Source organism: Gekko japonicus, unplaced genomic scaffold, assembly GCF_001447785.1.
Source record: "Gekko japonicus isolate JY-2015 unplaced genomic scaffold, Gekko_japonicus_V1.1 scaffold897, whole genome shotgun sequence".
Taxonomy (NCBI): Eukaryota; Metazoa; Chordata; class Lepidosauria; order Squamata; family Gekkonidae; genus Gekko; species Gekko japonicus.
In genome coordinates this window covers 637,854-659,829 of record NW_015164211.1, presented here as the reverse complement: position 1 = coordinate 659,829, position 21,976 = coordinate 637,854, and the positions used below count along the sequence as shown (strand labels likewise).

The window sequence follows — 21,976 nt, the reverse complement described above, 5'->3', positions numbered from 1 at the left end:
GATTAAGCAGCAACAATTGAAACAATTAAACAATTCTAAAACCATTTAAACCATAAGACATAATAAAGTGCTAATATTGGTAATTTCACAGCGGTCGTTGTCACTCAGTTCTCTCTCCTCACAGTCAGCTCCTTGATCTTCTTAGACTGTGTAAGGCCGCTAGCTCAGGCTGTAGTTAGAATATCCAACTCATGCTACTTTGTTATATTAAGAATGCGCAGCAACAATAACATAGAGGTGTTTTTCTTTAATATAGCCCAACATCATTACGAAGATAATTCGTTCCTTCTCTTTACCTATTGAACAGCAAGACAGTAAGATGTAGTGCAACTTCACTGCTGCTGGTCATTGATGGCTTCATCATCTGTATGTATCTGAGCGCTCGCCTGTGCTCTCCTTGGCACATGAAGACCTGAATTATCCGCATGTGTTGCCAAGACAATTTGATTGTAGCTGGATGAAACAAATAGGTCAGAGAGTTCTGCAAAAGTCCAAAGTTACAGTTAAGAATGCTAATAATGATACTGGGAACTACTTATCTTGACAAATGCATGTTATCATTTAGACAGAACCTAAAAAGGGCCATGAGCACAAGGAGTTGCACAGGAGTTGAAGTCTTCTCCTTCCAGTGATAGCTCCTTTCACACAACACAGCACTGCTCAAGGGGTTCTCCAAAATTTAAGGTCAGCTTTTCAGGGACAGCAGAAAGAAAGAGGTGACTAACAAGTACTGTACACATAGCCCGCTGGACCTTAACCTAAATCTATATATCCATCTGAGAAAGTATTCATATATAATAGAATGCGCAGCAAATCTTCCAGTGGCTCAAAAAGTGCGTGTAAAATTTTCCCCCCCGATATTTTTCCAATTGAGGTCTATTGGACCTGAAAAATATTGGTATTCCCGAATTTGCCCGAATCCCAATATTGGTATTGTATTGAAAGCAGGAATTTTCAAGTAGATAAATAGGTACTGCTTCAGTGGGAACGTAACAGTGTTCCATGCACCTCGGCGTTTAGTCATACCAGCCACATAACCACGGGAACATCTTTGGATAGTGCTGGCTCTCTTGCTTGGAAATGGAGATGAGCACCGCCCACTAGAGTCGGATTCGACTAGCTTTCAAGCAAAGGAAACCTTTACCTTTTTTAAAATTGAGATTTGGGTAAGTATCTGGGAAACCCGAATTTATTAAGCTCCATTATACCCTATGGGGATTGTCCCCATAGCCTATAATGGAATGCAGAAGACATTTAAACTTTAAATGCCTTGAGTTCACTTGCTGAGTCGCACTGCCATGGCAGCACAATTCAGCAAGTTCAGAAGGCCTTCTGAGTTCCCTAACAGCTGGGTGGGTGACCCTGTCCGCTGTTAGGCTGCCATGTTGTTGTTGTTCAGTCGCACAGTCGAGTCCAACTCTTCGCGACCCCATGGACCAGATCACGCCAGGCCTTCCGGTCTTCTGCCGTCCTCTGAAGTTTGCTCAATTTCTTGTTTGTTGCATCTATGACACTGTCTAACCATCTCATCCTTTGCCATCCCCGTCTTCTTTGACCTTCAATCTTTCCCAGCATCAGGGTCTTCTCCAGTGAGTGCTCCCTTCTCATTTGGTGGCCAAAGTATTTGAACTTCAGTTTCATTCTCTGGCCTTCCAGGGAACAGTCAGGGTTGATTTCTTTTAGGATTGACTGATTTGATCTTCTTGCAGCCCAAGGGACTCTCAAGAGTCTTCTCTAGCACCATAGTTCAAAAGAATCTATTCTTCAGCGCTCGGCCTTCCTTATAGTCCAACTCTCGCAGCCATACATGACTACTGAGAATACCATTGCTTTGACCATGCGGACTTTTGTTGGCAGGGTGATGTCTCTACTTTTTATCATGCTGTTTAGGTTCACCATCGCTTTCCTCCCAAGGAAAAGGCGTCTTTTAATTTCATGGCTGCTGTCACAATCTGCGGTGATCTGGGATCCCAGGAACGTGAAGTCTGTCACTACTTCCACGACTTCCCCTTCTATTTGCCAAGGAGTGATGGGGCCGGATGCCATGATCTTAGTTTTTTTGATGTTGAGCTTCAAGCCCACTTTTACGCTTTCCTATTTCACGCTGAGCAAGAGGGTCTTTAGGTCCTCTTCACTTTCTGCCATTAGAGTGGTATCGTCTGCATATCTGTTGATCTTTTCCCTGCTTATGATTCATCCAGGCCAGCATTTCGCATGATGTACTCTGCATATATATTAAATAAGCAAGGTGACAATATACATCCTTGTCGTACTCCTTTTCCTATGCTAAACCAATCAGTTGTTCCATATCCGGTTGAGGGAGAGGCTGCCATGGCTGGAAGCCAAATCATCTATCCCTTTTGCTCCCACACGCTTCCAAGTGGAGGATTGATGCAAAGGCTTTTAGCCATTTAAATCTAACACTGGGGCATTTAAATGCCTTCTGAGTTCACTCGTTGAGTCGTCCTACGCCTGAATAAAAGCTGAATAATATCCGCTTTTATTTGGGTGCTACTATTTTGGTAGCTGAATCAGATTACCTGATCTGATGCAGCTAAATAAATACCTGAAAAATACCAATAAGGTATTTTTCAGGTATTTATTCAGCTCAGTATATACCGAGCACACACTCCTAATACTATCCACACATCCCATTCCTTACAGTTTCATGATGGACTAGTAAGCATACATGCTTCAGAGTCAATGTACCAATAAGCAGGAGAGAAGCAATGATTCTATTAACATCAGAATTGCAGAGCAGGCAGTCAGGAACTAATGATTCCTGCTATTAATGTAAACTGATTAGATGATATGGCTATAAGAGGAAGACAAAATGTGGCATAATTGCTGCACTGAAATATGTCACTTATGCTCACCTCACAGTCACCATGATCCAAGCACCAATAACCTTGAATTAGGTTAACCACACCAACAGGGATGGCAAAGGCAGTTGGGAAAGAGTCCATTGTAGTATCAGTTTTGTTTGGACAGGAATGCATAATGTCCAAAAGTAAATAAATTGTCTGGTAAGTAGTATTAAAGTTAATTACTTAGAAAGCAAGAATTTCTGATGAAGTGCCTGAACAAGCTACACATACACCATATCACAAAAAGTCTTCCCTGCAGCATTCAGATATTAACTGAAATTCTGTATTGAACTGATCAGCACAAGAAAACAAATTCTTTTTAAATCTGAGTTCTTATGGAATGAAAAGTTTCTAGGTTAGAAAGACTGATTTTGGTAGCTTTCCCCCTTAGTCTCTATTTATTTTACTAGCAGCAAGCTTACTCTTTATTGGTAGAAAAGAGCAAGAGTCCAGTAGCACCTTAAAGGATTAACAAAATTTGTGGCAGGGTATGAGCTTTCATAAGTCACTGCTCACTTCTTTAGTGACTCACAAAAGCTCCTACCTTGACACAAATTTTGTTAGTCTTTAAGGTACTACTGGACTCTTGCTCTTTTCTACTGCTACACCCATCCCAATCCTTAAATTATTAGTAAGGTAACTCTGGTGTATAAACGTCAAAATGCCAAACTGCCACCTCTGCCACTTGTTAGTAAGAGAAAAATAGTGGCTTTGAAGCATATTCAGGTATTTCAGAGGGGTGCAAAATAAGTTTGTATTCATGTACTTTATTCTTTCTCCAGGAATCTTTAAAAAGGAGCTCTTTTACATGTCCGAAGGGATATTTCAGTCACGGAAAAGCCATTTTACTCCTTGCACCAGAGACACTTGTAAAAAGAGTGAGATTAAATCCAATAGTCTTTCACTTGTGCAAGCCTGTAATTTGTAACTGGAGGCCACGTTTTCAAGAAAGAGAAATACTATGGAAAAAACTGATAAAAGGCGAAACCATGACGTCCAACAATAATCTATATTTTATGTGCACATGAGGGGAAGGAAAAAATTTAAATTTCTGAACAATAACTCAATCTTAATATTGTTTATGGATGTCCAATACACAACTGCAGATAGTACTGGGTGTTCTGTTCCTTACTTATTGTAGCACACTACTTAGAACGCCATGTTGCCCACAGAAGCAGGAATTGCCTTTCTGGTACATTTTCTGGCTTTTGGGCCTTTCAGCTATTAAGCTTAATTCTACATGCCAGCTTTTTTCTTTTGCTTTGCTAAATTCTTCAGATCTGAGGTTTTTTGCCAAAGAAAAAAAGGCTAAAATTCGTAGACTGCAGAATCTGAGACTGCATGCTTAAATCTTTCAAAGGATACAATTGCGTGTTTGTAGAGATCTTCTATGTTTTCCAACAAGTAGAGATCGAGGAGTGCCTGTAACACAGAACACACAAATCATATTTTGAGAGCAATCCTAAACACGTCTATTCAGATATGATTCAATGAAGCTTACTCCCTCCCAGGAGAGCATTCTTAGTGTTGCAGCCTTCCTATATTAAACCCTGATGAACCTTCAGAAAATCTACTTACATGTAATGTAGGAGGAGGATAGTTCCCTGTCCCCCCATCATCTCTTTGCCACAGCTTCGCAACAGTGTCACCCAACTGAGAGACCATTCCATCAATCATCAAGCAGTCGGGGTTCCATTTACCTCTACAACAACAACAAGAAAAAAGCAATATTCTGTATTTCCACATGTCTTAATTGTTCATGGTTCACTAGACCCGCATATACAAAAATGCCTAATAGATAATGGACTGTACAATTAGATTGTATGTTTCAGTATCTCACTCCATAAAATATCTGCAACTAAAATTTTTTGATCTGATTATCAGAAAGTAAAATAAAAAGAAGCTTATAGCTTAGAAGTCATCAGGCCTAAATATGTAAAGCAATCAGAAAACATTAAAACAGGCTTAAAATACATAATTAAATATATACAGGGGGAGGAACAATCTACAAGGGCTTGACTTCATTTTCCTCTCCACCACTATTTCTTCTTTCCCTTCCCTGAAAGCTTCCATAGCCTGTCCCCTTTTGATGCTTTCTTCTTTCCTTTCCACTCACCAGCCCAACCTACATTTGTCTACCCGCATGTCTTCAGCTTTCCTCTCCTTCCCTCCCCCAGCAGCATCATCTCAGGAAAAATATGGCCCAGTTGTGTGGTGTCGGCTGCTAGTCTGAGCCTTGTTGTGTGGTAGGACACCTGCAAAGACTTATGGAAGTCACTTCTCTTTCCTCTGTACCCCCTTCCCCATGTTATTTCTTCTTTCCTTTCTCCTGGCAGCCCCTACATCCTCAAACTTCGCTGTTTCTTTATCTCCCCCTCCATTTACAGCTATAATTACTTATTTACTGCATTTATACTTCAACTGCTTTTCTCTGCAATGGGGACCCAAAGCAACTTACATTATTCTCCTCTCCTCCATTTTATCTTCTCAGCACAACCCTGTGACATAGGTTAAGCTGAGGGTGTGTGACTGGCCCAACGTCACCCAATAAGCTTCAGGGCAGAGTAGGGATATGAATTTGGGTCTCCTAGATCTCCTAGTCTGAAACTCTAATCACTAACACACCGGCTTTTGTTGGGTGGCTGATAATAAGTATTCTGATAGTTAATGCTCATTACCTTAAGTCACTGAATACACAACAGATCCAATGTATGCAATGGAGTGGGGTTGCACACTATAGCTCCTCTTCACATTATGTCATGAAGGGTTTTCAAATTCTTTACAGCAGACTTACCTTGATGAGCGCTCTAATTTCTGACGACTGCTGACATAGAAGCGCTGTATGTTCTGGTAATCGTAGAAAGGTTTTGATAACTGCATATCTTCATCTACACATAAGAAATGAACACTCATTTTACAAAAAATTATAAAAACCAATCCCAGTTGAAAACAGAACATAAAAGTAAATACTGTCTTGAGAGCTTTAGGATTTCATAGCTTCAAACGAACTCAACTACTTACTCTCAAAGTGCAGTGTTTTAAAAACAATACCTTCCCAAGCCATCCAGCTCTCCAAGCAACTCACACTTGAAAATACAAAGCCATAATTCTAATTTACAATTCAGCAACATTTAATCAGTAGTAATATCAGTAATATCAACATAGAACTGTACATCAAGGACAGACTCGTTCATTTTTAGGCTATTTTGGTTCTAAAGTTTAGACAATGAAAATTATATAGCCTTCCTCTTCAACAAGGGGTGGTACCTTTTACTGAGAACAACTTTTCGTTTTCAACACTAAAATGGCATTTATGGTGAAGCTTTTATAACAAACACATTCCATGTGGTCAACTAAAAATAACCCTAACACACAATGAATTTTATTTGCAGTATTGCTCTAGGATTTGTCCAAAGTACAGTATCTCAGCAATTGCAAAGTGAAACTAAGTAATACAAAATGCAATATGATTTCCCCAACTGTGTGTGTTTTAGCTGTGCTACCCAATTACAGCCCAGGAAAAATGGACCATTGTTTCTTAAAGCTTACCTAAGCCTTCAGGAAGAAGACTGGACCGACAGAACCAGATGACAACTTGCACATATTGCAAAAGAAGACTCGTTACAGCCTGTTTATTTGTTAAATCTGTGATACCTGCAAAAGGATTAATACGTTGGGGGATTTTTTTAGAATAAACCCATTGTCGGAAAGCAATCTTTCAAGTGTTGGTTGTAATCCAAACAAGACCGCCTATGTGAATAAACATTTACTTGCAAATGCACCATTCTGCTCATCTTAAGGGAAGGGAAGGATAAGAGGGTAACATTTAGTTTTATTTCCTTCCATACTGGTTTTGAGAGAACAGCAGTCCCAGCCAGATGTTTAAAGGCATGGCCTTTCATCAAGATTAAACGCTGGTATCTGCTTCAATCATTTAAAAAAATAACAGGGAAAAGAAAGAGACCACCACTAGGAAGAAGCTGGAAATCAGTAAAGTAGTTTCCCCTCCCCCCAAAATAAACTGGAATTGAAAAAAAGTCTTTGAAAGATGGTGACCTGATCTAGCACTTTTTGACATAATTCAGTAAATTAAAACTAAATAAATATATCATGTTAATTTTAGAAATGGGAAAATGTCCACCCACCCACGACTGAAAAAAATTTCAATATGAAGCATTCTGTCCCACATCACTGGTAGAACATAAAGAAGGGGGGGAAAGAATACTATTCCTTTGTGTTAGGAAATTATATGATGAGATGTGCAAATTAGATTTCCTCTCATTTACAAACCTTTTTCTGTGAGTTCTTGTGCCTCTGTTACAAAGCAGTTCAAAACTGTGTTAAGGTTGCTAAGAAGCAACTCACAGTGCTGCAGAGATTGTAGTGTTTGTGGATCAATAAAGTTAGATGATCCGTCAAACAGTGGGACACCTTATAAAACAAAGACAAAATTATGACATTATTATTATTATTAATAATTCAGAGTGATTTAAAGGTGTTCATCTCAACGTGAGTAAATGAAGCAATAACCCAGCCCAGTGATTCAAAACAGACAATGCATGGTAATCCAACCTTAATACCTCCAACATATGTAGTATACTACTTACATAATCGAACAAACTCTTCTTTTGTGCTAATCACTTTATTCCACGTCCATTCAAGAACAAAGCGCAGGTTGGGGGCAGAATCTGGTTGCTCTTCAAAGAAAACCAGGAATAGAAGTTATGAGAATCGGTTATCTCTAGACTGAAAACAGCAATTTGGGAGGGGGGGGGGAGTAAAGCTATACTTACCTTCAGAGGTCCACTGCTTGATGCAGCCTGTGAGTAGCCCTAAAGAGCTAGTTTGGACAGCTGCTGATAACACAGCTTCCAACTGTTCTTCCTAAAACAAATAAAAGTTCATTTTAAATCCCACCTTTTAACCCACAAGCGCAAGAAAAACAGTGTGGCCAGCATACCAATGATACCTTCATCAACAGCCGCATGTAAATGTTAACTGGGAAAGACAGAAAAGACTGCTACAGAACTCCAAGGCAGAGGTGCCATGGAGCAGAACAAGAGACTAATGGATTCTATTTCCTTCAGCTCCCACTGCAGCAATACAGTCCACAAGGATACCAAAGCATGAAGTGAGTAAAGAATCAGCAGGTTCACATATCACCAATGTTCCCTCTAAGCTGTGGAGTCTTGTGAGCAAAAATTCTACTTTGTGAGCTGCTGGCATTAAAGTTGTGAGCGAGTGATTTGGCTACTGCATAAATTAGTTGGCTCTGGAGCCATCCTTCCTGAGCTAAAGCAAAAATGTGTGAGCCGGGGGCTAAAAAACTGTGAGCTAGCTCACACTAACTCAGCTTAGAGGGAACACTGCATATCACTTTATGGATAAAAGCCATCTACCAAAGCTACTGGGATCATTTTACTCCCACAACTGTGCCAGAAGTCAAAATATTATTAGTCTCACTAGTCCATGCACGTACATGCATGTGCATACAGAGTAAAAGTCTGCACTGTCTTTCATGCATTTGTCATGAACTCACCTGACTCAGACTTGAAGGCTGTACATCAACAAACCTTGGTGAAAGCAAGCCAGCTATAAGACATCTATTATAACTGTCAGGAATAGCTTCATTTAAAGAACCACCAGATTGTTTTAAGAAATGCAAAGTCTGAAATTAAACCACAAAAAGCAGCAATTAATTGTGAACACAAAAGCAATTAGGAATTGTCACTATAATAATTGCACAAAAGTGCAAAATTAGAAGTAATCAAAAAGCATCCTATAACAACCCTTAACAAAAGCCAGAAAAAACCTTTTTAGCTATAACTTTTTCCTGAAATGAAACATTATGACAGTTTCACAATGCCAGTGAATTACATTGTATAAAACTAGGTACATGCACAAACAGATCTTTCCCAGAGTTTCCACTGCAAAAACAGCTCTATTTGGCCTGCACAGACAAAAAGACTAGTCAGTTGGGGGCTGCAGAGAAGAGGCAGAATCAAGCAGGAGTGGCTCCTCCTAGCTTTCTATAGGTCCTTCTGTCTGCAAAAGAGATTTTGTTGGCTGTCTCAGAGGGGGGTAATTTTGCCTACCTCCTCCATGAAGCCACCCCTGATGCGTTGCTTCTGTCTATATGAGCCCTCCCAACAGCAGCTTTTTCCTGGGCAAGACAGACTGCTGCAGGGGGAAAACTGTGAGGAAGATCTCACATACAAGTGTCTTTCAGGGTCCAAGCCAATATGTTTTAGATTCATTACTCCTATTTCAGCAATAGGTTCTGGATTATTGAAGCATTCAACAATTCCCAGCCGTAAAGTGAATTTCTTTCTGGTATTTCCTTTAGAAGGGATGAATAGCTTAAGGAAAACCAACAGCTTCCAACATTCCTCCCCCTCTCCTCCCTATGCATAGATCTGAATTTTAAAAAAACCCCAACTTCTGTTTTTGCAGCAAGCTATAGATTGTGGTTTGTTCTCTTCCTTTCAAATCCGGATTAAATGATGATTTAAGCAAAATTAGGCTGATAGTGAAAATGATAAGGTTTTCTCTTTAAATATGCGGAAGCATGAACAGGTAGTAGTTCCAACTATTCAAACACAAAAATAAGGAAATAACTACTTATCAAGCACTATTCTTATATTCTCTGTAGTCCAGTCAATACACATCTTCAGCACTCTGGAATATTTAACCTGACTTGATTTGCAAGTGCCTATAATCAGGAATGACAACTGCAGCATACTCCATTTTGCAAGCATTAGAATGTACCGAATTATAAAACCAGTTCAAACACACATATGGTGCAGAAATGAATACAACATGAGTTTTTCCTTCTCATTTCTTGTAACGATGGGTTGGTGACCTCTCAGACACCTTACAGATAAAATTCCCATGGTAATGATTTGATCTATATAACATTTGTATGGGAAAGAGCATATATAATTAGAACGTCCAAAGAGATGCAGAACTTCAAAAATAAACTTACATCCTTTTGGAATCCTGTGCAAGTTACATGAACAACTCCACAGTCCAGCAAACAAGTAGCATCTAAAAAGAAAGAATTTCATTCTCATTGCTAGCAAAATGAGATACTGATAATGCTCAAAAATTAAAGATCCTTATTAGCTTTTCTTCAAACAATATTCAAACATTTCTCTAGAAAACGCAGGTGATGCAAAAGTGATTGGAATCATATAAAGTAATAAAGAGGAGCCCACTATGTTGCAGTGCACAAGGAGACAGAGAGGGTCTCTACAGAAGTCAGAGAACCAACTGCACTTGTGTCAAACTTCTTACATCCCTGGGAGACCAGGGATTGATTCCCCACATGTGTAATGGAAGCTCACTGGGGAAGTCACACTTTCCCAGCCCAACCTACCTCACATGGTGGTAATGAGGATAAAATGGAGGATAGGAATATACATCTGTTTGGTATCCATTGGGGAGAAAGGAAGGATATAAATGCATAAAATAATTTTTTCAAAACTATTTCAACTGTTGCAGAACTTGGGGTTACATGAGCCTGGGGCTTTCTCTTCTTCTATGCTATGCAGGGTTTGCTGTAACTGACTCTGGCTTCTTGTTTCTGAAGTCCCATGAGCCTTTGCTTTTTTGCTGCCAGCCTAGCTGTAAAACCTAAGGCTTTACCCTGTAAATGCACTCTTGCTTGAATTCGTATCTGACATTCCCCGTTCTCCAAGCGCCAGGCGCTAAAGCCTAAACATATTGCTATGGAGATGCCATAGTTCCCTGGGTCCTGCTGACATCAGTTAGTAAAATATATCTAGGCAAAAGTTCATCCTAGCAAAAGTTCATGTTATCACCTCATGGTGGGCTGGCCTAGTGCATTCTGGATTAACGCCTCCATTGGTTCCTACAGACTGGAAAGAATATAAAAATGTGGCTTTGGACTTTGTTCTGGGCTGTTCGGCCAACACCCCACCAGTGTGTGTAAGGGTCTTGGTCCTGCAGTCCAGGAACATTCCTTGTGCTTTCTAAAAAGTGTACACTGTATCCGGTATTGAGACTTTTATATGCTATTATTACTTGTATATGGTTTTAAGGAGTTAATAAACAGTTTGAGTTTTAAGCTATAGTTCTCCCTGGTCCTTTTCCTCTGGAGGGCTGAGTTCCCTAGCCTGTCTCCATCCATCCACTGAAAAGAACCCCATGGGGTTTGGGATATTCACCCACAACATGCCACATATCTACAGGGAGCCTTCTTGTCATTAGAGATGTTACTTGTGCTACCTTGGATGCTAACACAATCATATCTGAGAGTGCTCGAAAAAGGTTTCCTTGCTACTGACACAATATCAAGTAGGAAGATGTCTGAAATCCCTGCATCAACCAAATACGGATTGTTTCTTTTAACATTAGGCAAGCAATGATCTGGAATACCTGTGGAACAGCAGCAACGATAACTGCTAAAATGATACACATTTAATCTCTTAGTACTCATTTTCAACATGTTTCTAATAGAAGCAGTTCTTACAAAAAACCTACCAAAGTTATAGGTGCTTGGGTTAAAAAACTGTTCAGGTGGAGGATATGATGGAGGTACACCACGACTTAAGCTTCGTTCATTTACCAGGACATCCAAGATACGATGTGGATTGGTCATGCTCACTACAGCATCCAGAGACCATAATGCAAAATAGGGACAATTATGCAGAAATTCCCCTGGTCTTAAGGAAACAGACAATAGTTAAGGAGTTATGCAAGTTATAAAATTCCAGAACAGATGTGTGATATGTTAGGAGAAACTGCCACTTCTTACCTTAATGAGTCTGGCATCTGAGCATGGTACCACCGATTTACGTCAAATATACCTAAATAGGTAGATGGTTTGCCTTGACCATATGTGTTCACCTGCCAGCTGAAGACTGAGACACTTGTGTCAGGTGATATGACTGGAAAAAAGATGACATGGCTGTAAAAAAGGTTGCCAGCTATGGATTACATAGATACAATACAATTTTGCAGAATGTACCTTGCACCTATTTTAATGCAGAAAAACATGTTAACAAAAAAATCATGAAGATTTCTGAAATTATAACATGCAATGAGATTGCTGTCACGCTCCTGTGCTTCTATTCCCTCCCCATCTTGTGCATGGAGCTTGACTGAAAACTACACATTTTGATCATGATCCCATTTGCCTTAACATCTGGATATGTCTCAAGAAATTGGTGTTTCCCCCTTACACACTAGGATCCCTAACTCTGGTTAAATTTCACCTTAGGCTTCCAGTTTGTAAGGAGTAAAAAAGCTACAATTTCCCAAGATGCCTGCATCGTGATGGGACAGCCAACTGATGTTTTATCAGACTGGGAAGTTTTCAACTGAAGCAACAGCATGAGGCAACAGAAGGAACTGTCTGTGCCTAATCACAATTTAATTACAGCTTTAATTTAGCCACTGGAACAAAAACTGTATTCATATAAAGAAATCAGTATCAAACCAGCATCACCAAACATAGGTGATGCCATGCTCATTTAGATTTTGAGGCAAAATTGGATATACTGGAGTTGGCCAAAACTTATGAAGAATTGCATTATCTTCAGTCTAGAATTTGGAGGATCAGCAGGGAACACTCATTTCTCTATAATGCCATGGCTACATTTTTGAAACACAGTCTGTACCAACCTTCATTAATGCCATCTTCTCTGTCAACATGGCTTCGAAACTTTTCTATAGTCTGACAGCCAATTAATTTGGTGTTGCTTGTCTGTCCTCTCAAAGAGAAAACACCCCCCGTAAGGTCTAGGCTGTACCTTTCTTCACAATATTCCAAACCCTGAAAGAAGTGATTACATGAAATCAATATGCAGAATACGGACAAGCAGAATTTTAAGGTTCATCGCTTTTATGAATAGGACATACTATCCTAATTATGATACATAACAGCAAGGGTCAATATGATCTTAGGAAAAGATTTGTAAGGGAAATTATATAAGCAAAGGCTGAGGAACTTCTCAATCTACACAAAAACACAGGTACAGTGTCATCTTGGTAAATAGTTTTACATTTCAAAAAAAGGATGTCACAGAAATTCATTAAACGTCTTTGACAGAGTAGGCTCTCTGTTCCATAACAGCTTATGTCTTAATAAATCTGTCAAACTTTAAGTGTCACAAAACTAATCAGTGTTTACATCAAGAGCACAAGTAGTATACTTAGTTACCATGAAGCTTTCGGTTTTTTCTGTGCTGGATCTCATCATACTTACTAAGGACAACAGCAGCTCCAGAAAAATGCTGAGTACCTAGCTATGAGACCATAACTAAGGCCTCTCAGCAACTAATCAGGACACTTAATCGCAAAAGAATGCTGTCATATTAGCACTCTGCCTCAGAAAGTGCTGTGCACACATCATTTTCCTCACACAGGGAGACAGCCACAATAATATAATTAAGGCTGTCTGAATTTCCAGATGAAAATTAGATAACTCAGACTGCCTTCAAGCACACCTCCTCCTCCCTGTCTGGATAACTGCCCTCCATTTGTTATGAGGAAACATTCCCAGGACCTCTTTCCATTTCTCCTTTGGCCAATCTCCCAGCACCTCTACCTGCCCCTCCCGTTCCCCCACCAGATCCAAATCAGGAAAGAAAAGCCCATCCTCTAGCCCTGTAATTAAAGCCAGAATTGATCTGCAACATTTGCTTGTATTTGCCAAGACTACCAGTCTTGTGAGCAGCAGGGTATCCATATCACATCTCTGTTCCTCTGCCCCTTGGGATGACTTTCACTTTATTGCCCAGAGCCCTTTTTGGGCACTGGACCTTTGCCAAAGTAGTGGGGATAGGCAGATCTAGCTCTTCTTTACCCTACTGCTCTGGTCTCTAGAATTTTATTTTACTTAATTGGTAATATGTCTTCTCCTCAATGGGGACCCAACACAGTTTACATTGTTCTCCTCACCTCCATTTTATCCTCACAGCAATCCCATTAAGCAGATTAGGCTAACTATACATGACTGGCCCAAAGTCAATGCGCAGTCTTTGAAGTCAGATTGGAGATCAGACCATGAGACTTCCCAATCCTACTCTAACACTATATAAGCACTATACAACACTGGCTTCCTTCTAGGGAATATCCTGCACAATGTGTGTATTTAGCGTATACGTTGGTAATGCGGACATTCTACTATTATTATTTCTGTATGCTTGACAGTATTCTAGTTGCTTGAGTTTTTGCATTATTCCCCTCAATAAATGTTGTTTCTGGCTTTACACTACATATATTCTCAGCATTCCTTCCAAATTTGGAGAGGAGCTTTGCCACCATGTCATTTGATTCTTGTTACTGTTTGTATAGGGAAGGCTAACAGCAATCAATTATTGCTAAATCTACTCAGCCCAAGACACGATACATAGAATAAGCAACAGGAGACACTCTGCTGTGAGGTTGTAACAGTCATGGCAAACCCTACTCACTTTGTTATGCAAATGACCTATAAAAGAACTGTATACTTCTAGATTTGACAGTGTGCTTTGTTTAAATTAAAGCAAGCAACATGAAGTTGCAGAAGATGGGGAAATACTACGAAGAGGCTTCAGCATGCTGTAAAGTAGAAAGCATCTGAAGAATTCAGCCTGGAAGGCAGAATCAAAGACTAGCTGATCACTCCTGTTTACACATTCCATCTCAGATATTACAACCACCGTGAAGATGTCACTGGAACTGCTTCTGTATGTTTGCTCTTCAGAGAACTCCAACCTCAATTGCGCAGTCTCCTTACCAAGAATATCAAAAGAGCACAGTGGTTGTGTCAAGATTCCCCATGGTATCAGGTCAATCAAACATGGCTTGAACACATAACAATGAGCTGCATTTCCTGCAGCCTCCTCATGACAACACAGGTATTTCCTGCCTCCCTAAAGGAACGATGGAAATAACCCATGGAGATGTCCTCCACCTCAGTGGGAGAAGTGCAAACTGTAAGTAACAACAACTATTAAAAGTTTTACCAAACAAATTCAATAAAAGCAACGCATAAAATAAACAAAGCAGTTAAACGGCATATGAAATGAATACAGAGATATTCCAGTGGATCTAATAAAAGTGATCTTCCTACACTCCAAATTGCCTTATTCCAATTGTTTCAGAGTAGCAGGAATATGGATTAGATTGCACTGCAGTACAGTTGGAGCTTTTATTTCACTACCATGTCCAATAAAATAGTACTTTGTTTCATCATATGAATACTTTACCTCATACATGATTTGCCCAGATGCCAAACGTCTTCTGTCACTGAAAGCCAACTGCAGCAAATGTAAGCTGACAACATCCCCTTCACTAAAATAAAACAGATCACAAGTTTCAGTAAAGAAGCTGACTAACAAAAGCACCTAAAACTATAGCATGAAAGCAGCCATCATTGTAACTTTAAGAACATGAACCATGTAAACATATTCATTATGATGTATACTAATTTGTTGTTCACCCTACACATACATACATATGTGTGTGTGTGTGTGTATGGACAACATTCATTTCACTGAGGAAGTGTGCATGTACACAAAAGCTCACACCTTAAAAAAACTTTTGTTGGTCTTAAAGGTGTCACTGGACTCAAACTTTGTTCATGTAAACCAGCCATCATCCCCTGCCCCAATCTGTTATCCTTATCCAGCTACCTTGGTTGCAGAAGCTCCAATGTTTACACAGAAGTCTGTTGCTTGGATCAATCCTCCTAGGCATTTTAATTGAAGATTTTGATCTGCATAATGATTTTTTTTAACTGCATGGGTTGGCTCATATTGCCAAAAGAACTGTATATTGTCCCACACACAAGTGAGCTGTCTGCACAGAGCTCCAGAATAAGGCTTACTACAACCCTATAATTTCTATCGCTTGGCTACTGAGTGCCTCAAAACTGCTTTAAAAAGGAAGGGTAGGCTGCAATATTCAAACTTATGGGCTGTACTCCCAGCTGGAATGCTCCTGAAGCAGCACATGGAGATCAGTTAAAAACAATAGCAAAGCAATAAAATATCAAGAGCTAAAATTAACATTGGCAGTAAAGCAAAAACATAGCACAGGAGATGATTAAAACAACACAGTATTAAAATAGCACCAACTCAGATTATTAAAAAGAGCACAGTATGGTCACAGGTAAATACAGACAGACGTAGGACTGAAAGTAACTGCAGTCACTTGTAGGCAGAAAACAATCAAATAACTTGCACAACGAGCTTTGCAAACCCTGATTCTGGAACCTAATTCAGAGTAGTCCATAGTTTTGATAGGAAGAAAAAACTGTAGAAGTTCAGAGTTTGGTAAAAGTGTTAAACGCAACCTGATCACAGTCTTGCATTCTGGCAACAAGACTACACCTTCAAGGTTTTATTAGATCCATTTCTGTAGGTGGTTGTTCAAGTTTCTTTTGTGACATTTGGCAGCTTTCAACTAGGGATGTTACCAAATTTTGTGAACATGTCATTTCGACTTGAAAATCTTAGTTCACCCCACTCAAGACAGAAGTCCAGCTACTTTTTCTCTTAATCATACTAAAGGTAAAGGTAAAGGTTCCCTTGCTCGAAAGCCAGTCGAGTCTGACTCTAGGGTTGCGGTGCTCATCTCCGTTTCAAAGCCGAAGAGCCAGCGCTGTCCGAAGACGTTTCCGTGGTCATGTGGCCGGCATGACTAAACACCAAGGCGCACAGAACGCTGTTACCTTCCCACTGAAGTGGTACCTATTTATCTACTTGCAATTTCTTGCTTTCGAACTGCTAGGTTGGCAGGAGCTGGAACTAGAGATGGGAGCTCACTCAGTCATGCGGCAACTCGGGTCTTGAACTGCTGAACTACTGACCTTCCACAGCCTGCAGTTCAGCGTCTTAACCACTTGAGCCACCGCAGCTTCCATGCAATTGAATTACCAGCATTAAAACAGATGTTTTTTATTCAGTGACATAAAAGAAACAAATTGGAAAAACCAGCTATGAAAACAGGCGCAATCAGAAGGCTCACACATGAAAAAAACAAAGAAGGCATATTCTTATATTCCTACCTTTCACTGGTTAGTCAAGTGCACCTCTTTCTTGTAGACTGCTTAAAGATTGGGGGGGGGGCGCTAGTGGTTTCTGTGTTCTCTTTCACAGACGCAAAAGATCCATGTTTGGATCACAAAGGTGTCATAATGCATTCTACATGGAGGATGTCTTTGAAGACTGCCCAGAAGCTTCTAATGGTTCAAAGTACATTGCTGGCTGTTAACTATTTTCAGGAACAATTTTCAGCATTTTCAGAGGGTACAACTCTTAGCTTTGAATCCCTAAATGGTCTGAGACTGCATTTCTGAAGGATCTCCTGCTACCATGTGAACCTGCCCAACTGTTACAATCTTAATCTAAGGTGTGTGACTTTCACTGGGCAGCTGCCTTGCCTGAGGAATGCTTTTCCTGCATCTTCTCACCCATCACATCTTCTTTGAGTTTCTACTGATTATTTATTTACATTCTTGACAGATGCTGTGGCTTACTGATTTCACTTTCTAATTGCTATTCGACTACTTTTATACTTAAGAATATTCTACCTTCATGGCTTAGGGCTTTGAGTTTTTATCTTATGTCACTTTTTTTTATTTTACTGTTTACTGAAAACAACTTCAAGAACCTTTGCTGGCACAGTTAGTTAAAATATCCTTGCTCAGCCCAATAAAACAAATGCAGGAGTACCAAGGCTAATGGATCAACTTCAGGTTAAACCGGCAAAGCTAAATGAATAAGTACAGCACCTAGAAGAGATGGTTACTGTTGTTAAGGCTGTCAGTTTTCACTCACCTTTCTTGTGTTGACTGAATAGCCCACAAGTAACAACAGTTGCGGGGATCGTTTTCAGGTTCCTGAAAAGTAACAGCATAGACTGGAATCCTACCTCCTTCTAACTGGGAGTGGTACCTAGATACAAGAAGAGAGAAAAAGGGGAAGATCTATAGGTCTGTTTCTTCAGTGCACAGGAGACTGTACGTTGATGCTACATTTGAAACACTTCTGTATTGCACACAAATCCACCTAACATGCTTTTGCTCCATACTCCAAATATTCTGAGAATAAAATGGAGAACAATGCAGCCATTTCAGGGGCCCACTGGAGAGAAAGGCAGACTATAAATGAAGTTAATAATTGTAGAATCTAATTTGATACTAGCAGAGAAAATCAAGTATTTCGCGGTTAGTGATAATGAAATCCTCATTATTACATCACCCCTAATGTCTTGCAGAATCAAGATCCTGAAGCTCCGTCACTATTTTAAGACTCTAATTTACACTAAAAGGCCAATATAGGTATGCAAAATTAGCAACTGTCACCCAGCACCTCTGTCTACTGTTAAATACCCAGTTTTAGAGGTAGCAACAAACACATGGAAACCTTACTAGAACCATGTACATATTAGCTAAGCAGATGAATCTCTCAACCTGAAGCCCCAAGGGCATAGAAAAGCTTTCATTTAAAGAAATTCCAGCAATCAATATTTCCTGCTTTGTAAATGAGCATAAAGTTGTATGTCAATCCCATTAATCACCTTCTAATTTATTTGTTAATACTCGGCTGTTTCACAGCCCTACCAATGGTGTGACAGAGAAGTTAGCTTCATGTATGTTTGTTTATCCACATTTTCCAGAGTATTTCACAGAATGTCATGGGACATAACAGCTGAAAGTCAATGAGTTGGATCCAAAACTTATTCTCCAATGGTGGAAAGGGGTCCATTTTGTTAATGCCCTCTATCACTGCAGGCCCCCCCCACATTCCACCCAGTGCTCTTTCAGAGTGGTGCAGTGCACTGCAGTGAGAGTGAAAAGGTGGGAAAGTTCCATTCTGTGCGTGGACCACCACTCACAGGACATCATATCCAATCCCAATTATTTAAATTTTGTCATCTTAAAATGGCCTTTAAGTAGAACAGTGTATTTCATACAAGTCACTTGTACAATTTATAGAAGCCTTATGTAAGCCAAGACCTGACTACAATGATGAATTCAAGAACATCTACAATTAATGCATAATTAGAGATGCCCAGGGGTCATTTCGTAGAAAAAGCGCTAGGGGGACTCATTAGCATATGCCACACTCCCTGACATCACCGGAAGTGTGTCCTCTCCACAGCCGGCGGCGACCTCCAGCGGGCACCAGCAGGGAGCTCCAGGCCCCGCCCTCCCGCACCTCACCCGGGGGGATGGCGTCCCCCCGCGTCCCCCCCCCAAATGACCCCTGGAGATGCCTCATTTAAAATTAAATGAAACCCATGATTTCTCATATAAACACACTTACTCTTTCTTCAAGGTTTTCATGTTCCACAGTGAGAGGTAACCATCAGAACACCCTACAACCAATTGGTTGATTCTGTGTATGTATGAGAGGGTTTTCACAGCAGTTCCAGATGGGTTCAGTAGTTGGAAACAGAGATGCCGACCTTTCCTTGTGATGGTCTCCCTTATTTGTGGTATTTCAGGAGGGATTCCGGTGATAACTTCTAGGTCTGCACACACGGTGTATTGCAATATAAATTCACATTAAGCCATGCTACAAAAGTATCTTATTTTAAAAGATACAGTTCAACAAACAAAGCATACATTATTAGGTATTTCAGAGGATTCTTTAGATGACATAGCTGGTGCATGAGAACTGGCTGCGCGATGTGAGGTTACAGATACAAATCTCATTTTATCTAATGCCACATAGTATGGCTAAGCAATATTTCCAAACTTAGTCCCCACATCTGCAATACCAGCATACCCTACAAGGATGTTGTATGATTACAAACATGAAGTGCTTTGAACAATCTAAGTGCTATGCAAGCAGTATAATTATTATTAGTGTGAAATATTTTAGAAGAAATGCATGTGAGAAGCAACCAATATGTTGGAATGGTTAAAATATCAACTGCTGTGGTGCAGATCAATGTAATGTTTTCACTACCAATAATCCCCCCTACCAACCTGTACAATATGAATCCAACTGTAGACAAGCCTAGTTTTAGGAGCACAGACAAACTGCCTAGCCACATCCCCTCTAGCAGTAGCTAGAATATTAGAAGTGCTCTATGAAATTCAACTACTTTGCTTTTCAAGAAGCAAGCAATAATACAGAGAAAAGTGAATTTGATTTACCAGATGCCTCTATTTCATTCTGGCTACATGACAAGTCATCTAGACAAAGATCAATCAGAAGGACATGTCCAACATCTGTAACCACAGCTGCCACACCAAACAACCACCTGAGACTCTGGTGTAAGTGTTGGGTTGTCAAACTTGCTCCTCCATGGTTAATTATAGGTTCTATTGCAGTAACCTATGAGAAAACAAAGTGTTATTTAAGCTGTTTGTTGAACTGTAAGATCATTATATAAGTATTCCAGTCTGTTTGTTGTATCATTGTACTCCAACACTGCAGTCCTGGGAAGTTTAGGAGTGGGCTAAAGGTCCCAATATACCATGAGAAGCTGCAGAAAAATGGCCCTTTTTATTTTTATTTATTTTTTTAAAATACAGTAAGCAGGTTTGTCTAGTATCTGGGCATAACCCAATAACTGTTCTGCCCACTTCCTAAGCAGACAAAACAGAAGCAGACACAAGTACTAGGAAACAAGCAAAATGCATTCCTTATTTTTTTCCGGCTAGCTAAACACCATCTCAACAAACAATTAGATCATGCTAGATCATGCTAAAAGTTCTCTGTGTGTGTTTTAAATCAACTTGTCATTTTCCCCAAGTACACGTAAAATGACAAACAGGGGTGCAGCAATTCTGCAATATGACTGTGTAACATTTAGAAAATACAATTTCAGTTAACCAGACAAGAATAGCAGCTTACTTCAATAGCAAAGACATTTCTAGAGCTATTTAAGATCATTCTGAAGCTAATGAGATTTAATACAAGCCATTCCAGCCTGTATATCAACTACAATAGTGTAAACACACAAACTTGAGTTAAACGTTTTTAAAATTTCTGATCACCAGCTAAGTCTGTTAAACTACTGTGTTGTGTAGAAGCCATCTTTGACTGGACATATTCCCGAGTGAAATAGCTCCATGAGATATTCTCTTTCAGCATATACCACCACTACCTGGATTCTGCTTACATTTGCAAATCTCAGCCCTTAAAAACACACACACGAAGCAAAAAGTGTTTTGTCACGGGAGCAGTGAAGAGTCCAGACTCTGCTTCACAGAACACACCACTGAGTTGGTAAAAAACAACAACAAAAAACGGGGGAGAGAAAACCAAACATAATCCTTCCTAACAGGAATACGTTATACTTCAATGCACCAGTCACTGTTTTACCTACATTATTTAGAAATTCAAATGGAGTTTCATATGTTACTTGGCTCTTAGGATTTAATCTCAATTGGGAGCAGACCTTTGGTTTGTGTACTTCCTTTTCCACCTTGCTTAATGCATGAAGAAGCTATACCAGGAGATCTGTTTATTATAAAATGGGATCTCCATTAATTGTGAAAATGAGAATACATCTCTAATGCTAGACAACCTAATTTCACATGGCTTCCAAAGGGAAATGGAATATATGAGCTGATAGGATTCAGTGTAAAACATTATACAACCACACATGGTAAAGGTTGATCTCAACGTAATCTAAAAACCCAGAACTTGAGTTAGCATGAAGTACTTTTTTATGACTAATACTATCTCCAAAAACACTATTAAAGTAGGCATTTTACAAAGTGACAACTTGGAAGAAGGATAAACTTGAAAGTAGAATTCTTGTTCTAAGCTAAAGCTAAAATGGTCCATCAATTATATCTTTTGATGAAAAATAGAGCTATTCTAAAACATATCTTACTCTGGGACACATTTCTCTAATTTGTGCACATCAAGAACTACTACACTGGATTGCTAGAGTATCACCAATAACAATATAACGTATTCAAAGTTCTGAAAGTCATAATCTTTTCAACTGAACTGGTGACATAAATTTGCCCAAATAATGTACACTGAAAAGAGAATTCAGAGAAAGTCAATGCAGTTTCTCACCCAGACCTAGAAATGTTCTCTAATGAAATAATTTCTCATCTAATTTTCACTTTCAGACACAAACAGTTCCTTTTCACATCCCCATTTCATTTGCTTATTGTTTTC

At 39.6% G+C, this 21,976-nt stretch overlaps 1 protein-coding gene across 1 annotated transcript in view; it reads right to left on the bottom strand.

The window, feature by feature from the left end:
* AHCTF1 (AT-hook containing transcription factor 1) overlaps positions 1–21,976 on the bottom strand; it is a 65,432-nt gene that overhangs the window by 32,117 nt on the left and 11,339 nt on the right. The window contains exons 4-21 of the mRNA XM_015408464.1: positions 19,990–20,170; positions 19,151–19,358; positions 17,660–17,776; positions 15,086–15,170; positions 12,516–12,666; positions 11,647–11,779; positions 11,373–11,554; positions 9,853–9,914; positions 8,407–8,535; positions 7,661–7,751; positions 7,475–7,564; positions 7,158–7,298; positions 6,417–6,521; positions 5,662–5,755; positions 4,446–4,569; positions 4,233–4,289; positions 2,877–3,023; positions 297–481 (exon numbers count right to left, since the gene is read on the bottom strand). Coding sequence (XP_015263950.1) covers positions 297–481; positions 2,877–3,023; positions 4,233–4,289; positions 4,446–4,569; positions 5,662–5,755; positions 6,417–6,521; positions 7,158–7,298; positions 7,475–7,564; positions 7,661–7,751; positions 8,407–8,535; positions 9,853–9,914; positions 11,373–11,554; positions 11,647–11,779; positions 12,516–12,666; positions 15,086–15,170; positions 17,660–17,776; positions 19,151–19,358; positions 19,990–20,170 — 2,282 coding nt within the window. The remainder of the gene's footprint in view (positions 1–296; positions 482–2,876; positions 3,024–4,232; positions 4,290–4,445; positions 4,570–5,661; positions 5,756–6,416; positions 6,522–7,157; positions 7,299–7,474; positions 7,565–7,660; positions 7,752–8,406; positions 8,536–9,852; positions 9,915–11,372; positions 11,555–11,646; positions 11,780–12,515; positions 12,667–15,085; positions 15,171–17,659; positions 17,777–19,150; positions 19,359–19,989; positions 20,171–21,976) is intronic.